At 37.3% G+C, this 6252-nt stretch overlaps 1 protein-coding gene across 2 annotated transcripts in view; it reads right to left on the bottom strand.

Moving 5' to 3' along the window:
• The window catches only part of ccnjl (cyclin J-like), a 15188-nt gene that overhangs the window by 4258 nt on the left and 4678 nt on the right, over positions 1–6252 (bottom strand). For both annotated transcript variants that reach the window (XR_001637096.1, XM_016521552.1), the window contains exon 4: positions 1106–1405. Coding sequence is in view for 1 of the 2 variants with exons in the window: in XM_016521552.1 (XP_016377038.1) it covers positions 1106–1405 (300 nt within the window). In the remaining variant the exon portion in view is untranslated. The remainder of the gene's footprint in view (positions 1–1105; positions 1406–6252) is intronic.

The following is a 6252-nucleotide window of genomic DNA, read 5'->3' as shown; positions in this document are numbered from 1 at the left end:
TTCGTAAGATATGGTTTGTCAAATTGGGATCTGTGATATATTCTAATGTTTCAAAAGAAGTCTCTTCTGCTCAGCAAGGCTGCCTTTATTTGTACAGTAAAAAATACATGCCTGCTTCAAGTCTCAAAAATGGCCAAAAAATATTATTTTACTAACTTATTCATTTTAAGTTAAATTGTGCTTTGCTGGTATAATGTCTGCTAGAATGTTTAAAAAAATGTTCAGTGTTAAGTAAATATTTTTAAATTGTTGTTTTGTAATTGATTTTTTATTTGAAAAGCAGGACAAAACAGTAAAAAGCCCATTTTGGCAATTTAATTAATGCAATGGTGGAGAAAAAACCCCCGGTAAAATAGGCCTACATGGGGGGAAAATGTGAAAAACCGTGTTCGGTATTCAGTATTTGGCCTTCGGCCCAGTGTTTCACTTTTGTTCGGCTTCGGGTTCAGCCAAGAATTTTCATTTCGGTGCATCCTAGTCTGTAGGATTTTCTTTTTTTTTTAAAGAAATTAATACTTCTATTTAGCAAGGCTATTGATTAAATTGATCAAAAGTGACAGTAAAGACATTAATGTTATAAAAGATTTCCATTTCAAATAAATGCTGTTCTTTTGAACTATTTCATCAAAGAATCCTGTAATGAATGTATTACTGTTTCCACAAATATATTAAGAAGCACAACTGTTTTCATCATTGATAAGAAAAATCTGAGCACCAAATCAGCATATGAGAATGATTTCTGAAGGATCATGTGACACTGAAGACTGGAGTAATGATGCTTTTCAATCACAGGAATAAATCACATTAAAGAAATAATAAAATCGAAAACAGCAATTTTAAATTGCAATATCCTCTCACAATATTACCATTTTATTGTATTTTTGATCAAATAAATGCAGCCTTGGGGAGCATAAAAAAAGAAAACTTACCTAACCCAAAATTTGTATCAGTAGTGTCTACTAGAAGTCTGTGATGATCACAATTTTATCAAATGTACAAATTTTGATGATCTTTTCAAATTGCATTTTCTGACCTACTTAATTGATTATTACTTAATTTTTCGAATAAAAAAAAAAAGAAAAAAGAAAAGTGGCATTTTTCTCACCTTGCAACGAAACCTCCAGGAAGTAGTGCGTGTATTTGTCCATGAAGGCTTTGGTCTTGGACAGGGAGGAGACGGGCCAGCCGTTGTGCAGGTCCCCTTCCTGGACAGCAGCATGGAGGTAGTAGTCAATGAAATGGGCAGGTGTGGGCATGCACAGGTTCCATCCGAACGTCTCCAGCAGCAGCAGCTCCATCTTGATGAGGTCACGTTTGTTGAGGGTGAGGTTCAGACTGCACATGAAGCCCAGAGTGTTCAGCTGCTCCAGTTTGGGCACACGGTCCTCCTTCTCCTCAAACTTACCTGTGGCAAAGACAAACAAAAAAGCAAAAGTATTTGAGCTTAAGCATTTAATTTGTTTGACGTTAAATGCTTTGTTTCAATTACAATGTTAAAATATGAATGCATGGATTATCCTGCTGGTATTCCAGACATCACATCAGAGATATCTTGATGCAGATTCATGACGTGCAATGGATGAAAGCAAGGACCTTTTATAGCTTTTTTTTTTCCCTCGTTAAAGAATCTCCCGTTATCAGATATCACTAAGATCTAAGACATTCTTGATCTAAGAACCATGCATCACTGTGCTTCATTCACATACTTGGGTTTCTTTAAAAGGATTTGCACTGACATCATTAAGGTGAGGCATTTTGTGAATTCCTGTAATGAGAGAGCACAGCTGCCTCACAGTGAATTAGCCCTTCTCTGCAGAACTCCTTTGTTCTCTTCGTTTTCCCTTCCTGACTCTAGGTGCTAGGTGTTAATATCTTTTCCCCAAAGTCCAAGGCTCCGCAGTATCGCTTCCCCCGCAGTCTAATGCTCCAACAATAAGGGCCCCACGACCTTTGACTTCTGCAGCTCATGCTTGAGCGCTCACAGTCCCCCTCAGATCACTGGTTGGCGTGGAGGAAGAAACAGTCCAAACAGCGAAGAGAAACCAAGGTCACACCTTCATTCCTAGAGACTTTCAATAAACTCATTCCTCTTAAATGAAACGCAAGCACTATCAGGTCTTTACATCATGACACTGAGTTTCATATACTTGCACATATATTCTATGGACATGTACATTTTTTTAATACACTATTTTAATAATACTTTACCATTTATTATAGCAAAACCCCTGTTGTAAATGTGCATCTTAACTACTACAAGCTGACATAAACACCCAGTCATTACAAGAGTCAGATGCTAATTCAATAAACGCTCTCACAGATTTAGTAATTTGTTACACCAGGTGTACACCCAGACAAACCTCTATGACCTAAAATATTTACTTGAAGTAACCCTTGAGATTAACCCTAGATTTCTTCACTTTTGGTTCAGTGGACTTTGAGAAAATGAACTCTCTTAAAACACAAATTTCACACCGGCTCTAGATTCTCAGCAGCGTATATACATGGATCACAGGACCATGATGATCAGTTTTTTCTGAAACATCCATAATGCCATGCTTTCACATATGAAATTGTTTAATAGCATTCGGGCTGCATTTTAGGAATACCAGTTTATGTTTCCCAATTACACAAATATTTGCTTTTTGCGTAATTTGACAAAACTGTATCTTGAATGGTAATCTTGTCTATAATCATTTCACCTTTTGTTTAAATATGCATTTTACCAAATGTTTATCAATTAATATATTCATGATTGAATATCTGGGTCTTGAAAAAAAAAAATACATACACAAAAGGCTTTTGAATTTGAAAAGTAGCAAAAACAAATGAAGTCATGGTTTCCAAGTTTAAATATAATCTTCATATAATAAAGAAAATATTTATGCAAAGTTAAAGAGACAAACATGAAGTTTAAAACACATTATAAATGACCTTATTATTACATTATCATGATATTTCAGTATAATTATGTAATATTTTGTACTGTATATATTTTATGTAATTATACTACACGTATACTACTCCTGCCACAACTGTCACCAAATTAAATTGCAATTATGTTTTAAATTAAATTGCAATTATGTGTGATCCAGTCAGACTGCAAACCCAAAACCCATTAGTCCTTTGTTCATGTATCGGGCTGCACTGTTTGAACTCAATGTGTTTTTGTGTGCCGCCAACAAAGACAAAGCATAGAAACGTGTTGCCTATATTGTCTTTCACATCATCACATTCAATTCAAACTCAAATGCAATTTCTTTTGTCACATTACTGCAGATTCAGCAGAATCAAAAATGGGTCAAAAATGCCCAGCTGACACAAAAGCCACTGCACAGCGCACAGTGTCTTTTCTTAATTATCTGGGGTGTACAAATTCTTTTCATTAGCATCAAACCACAGGGGGCATCCGTCACACTAATCTGAATATCAGGAACCCTGCTGAGTGTTTCAGTTCAAACATGCCCCTCCAGGGCCCCACCCCTCCCTCATCCTTCTGAGGAGAGGGCCAGCCTGCATTTGACATGCTACTCTACAACGTTTCGTCAAAAAGAAGAGCTGCAGCCCCATTAGCTACGGGACAGATATACCATTTCAACAGGGCTTCTTGCTGAAAATGGAAAAGTACCACAGGATTAGGGTTTCACCTCATCTTGTTTTCGTCATTCCTTCAAAATGCAGAAAACATGCTGCTAATAAATCAGATTTGATTAAGAAAAACTAGTTTCACGACATGCATCGTGCATCAAATTGGTTACCATAACAAACCCCCATCACCCCAGCTCAGGAGAGGAAATGATCCTGATATCTCGCCCTCTCCTCCAAAAGTTTTCAGCTAAAAGAATGAGAGCGGGTGGGTCTTGGGGGCTAATTGCACTGATAACATCAAGCTCAAGTGTTCGTCCATGCATATCCTGAAGCTGCATTCAGCCATCATTCATCCCTGAACGGTATCAGCTACAAATTAGATCTGAAAGTCTTGATTCATTTCCTCTGTTTCAGAACAGTAATGTTTTCACTCAGCTAGTTTTTAACGTTGACCTCAGCTGAAATCTTGGCACGGCGCAATTTCTGCTGTCTCAGCCTTCAAGATGATCATCCTGTGTTAATACGGGGTTATGGTCTGGCTTCAAATTACACAAGCTTAAAAAAAGCTTAAACCACAGTAAATGAGCTTTATTTGGGCAGCAGTGTTATTTTAGTATTACTATTACAGTATTTATTTATCTTCAATTAGCTGTTATGTCTATATTTTAAGTTTTCACCTCATTTGCATGTTTAGTTTAAGTATTTTTTGTTGTTTTTGTCATTTTTATTAGTTTTTAATATTTCTATTTGGCTTTAGTTCATATTTATTTCAATTTTCGTTTTAGTAATTTTAATAAGGCTGCATTTCTATTTTTTTCCATCTAATATTTATATTTTATTTGAGCTTAATTTCAATAAAAAATGTTTTTTATAGTTTTAGTTAACAATAACAACAATGAAATACACACAAACAATATTAAACCTTGTACTGAGCTGAAAATCCTTCACCTAATTTGGTGTTCCTGGCCAGAAATGACTGATTGCTTGTAAAAAAGTATTCTATATTAATCACCAAAACTCAGATTCAATCTTTTTGTTAACTTGTTTTCTTTTGTTTAGCAAAGGTTTTGTATTTCTTTTTGGAACTGACTTCTCATAGCCCCCACTCATATGAGCTTATGCACCTCAGTTCTTGAGTGAAAAAGGCATAATTTGTGGAAAATGTACCATTTTGGAAATTCTCAGGTGCATAAGCTCAGATCAATGAGGCCTATGATCAATCAGTTCCAAAAAGAAATACAAAACCTGTGATAACAAAGAAAAGAATTTGACAAATTGAATCCAGTATTTGGCAAAATAACAAAAAATATATAAGCAATTTTTGTAGGCATATTTTATTTGTAACCAGGTGGGGAAAAATAGTACAAAAAATTATATATTTTTTTTTTTTGTGGAAATTGTTAAACACTGTGTGAGCAAAGTCAGTAAGTTTTAGTCCAATACGATGACATTAGTATTTTCAGGAAAAATGCAAATTTTTCAAAATGACTGGAACACAACACAAGGGTTAAACTGAATATTAAGATGGGATTTTTTTTATAATATGAAATCACAAACCAGGTTGTTCTGTGCAAACACGGCAGCTCCCTACCATTTGTCATAATAAATCTTGGTCTGAATGGAAACTTTCCTATGCTTTCTCAGCTTTAAGCGCAGAGTCCAGCCCTGCCCCTCACACATTGACTGCAGGCGACTCTTAGAGAAACCCAACAATGGCCGCAGCCGCCTGAATCAATGACTTAGGGAAAGGGAGGGATATTTTAACAAGGAACATGAGCGAAGCCATTATTCATTCAGTCAAAAGCAATTAATTAATGCCTGAACACTGCCAATTGCCGGCCAACGCAAAACAACCCTCCCCCAATCAAGAGGCGGCCATAATGAGGGTCAGAAGAACGAGAGACGCCATTTAAAGACAACCTTTTGGTCAGTATTGTACAGGTGCAGATGCAGGAAGCACTCTGAATTAATTGTCATTTTGGTTGACATAATCAGGGCTCCAGATTTTAATCTTTGAAAAACACCACCACATGGCAACACAAGTCACCCCCTCTTATCTTATCTCTCTCGCTTTGTTTGTGTGCAAGCAGACGTGCCACCACTGATAACATGTCCTACCACAGTACACAGCACAGATATATTATGAGTCAGACTTCCTTCTTTCCTGCACTATAAATCTACTGGAGACATCAGGCGACACTTCTGCATCACTGCAAGATTGTCTCACTCCTTCTGCTGCATAATGCTTTTGCAATCCACCTGAAACTGACGGCTAGACTTGCAACATGCCGGAGCAGCTGTAACTTGCTCTGCAATACCAAACTCTCTGATTGTGCGTTGGATAGGTTGCTTTGGAGACTGACTCGGGGGTCTTGAGGCCAGCGGAGGCCGTGGCCTCTTCTGCACACAGCACAATACAGCAGCCAGCTAGTGCAGAGAATAGGGCTGTGCGATTAATCGAAATCATCATAAAATCGTGATTTGAGCATGCACGATTTCTAAATCGCTTTATAGCACGATTTTCCGCGCCCCCGACCCACAGTATGCTATCCGAACCAATCAGAATGCAGCGCGCCTAAATGGAGCACGAGAACAGAACAGACCAGGCGGGCATACAAACGTAACGCCAGGTTCACACACTCCGTCTGTGGTGCGTATTTTGTC

The sequence above is a fragment of the Sinocyclocheilus rhinocerous genome, unplaced genomic scaffold (genome assembly GCF_001515625.1).
Source record: "Sinocyclocheilus rhinocerous isolate Xijiao unplaced genomic scaffold, SAMN03320098_v1.1 scaffold299, whole genome shotgun sequence".
NCBI classification, from domain to species: domain Eukaryota; kingdom Metazoa; phylum Chordata; class Actinopteri; order Cypriniformes; family Cyprinidae; genus Sinocyclocheilus; species Sinocyclocheilus rhinocerous.
Note: the sequence above shows the minus strand (reverse complement) of the source record. Positions and strands in the feature narration are given on the sequence as shown.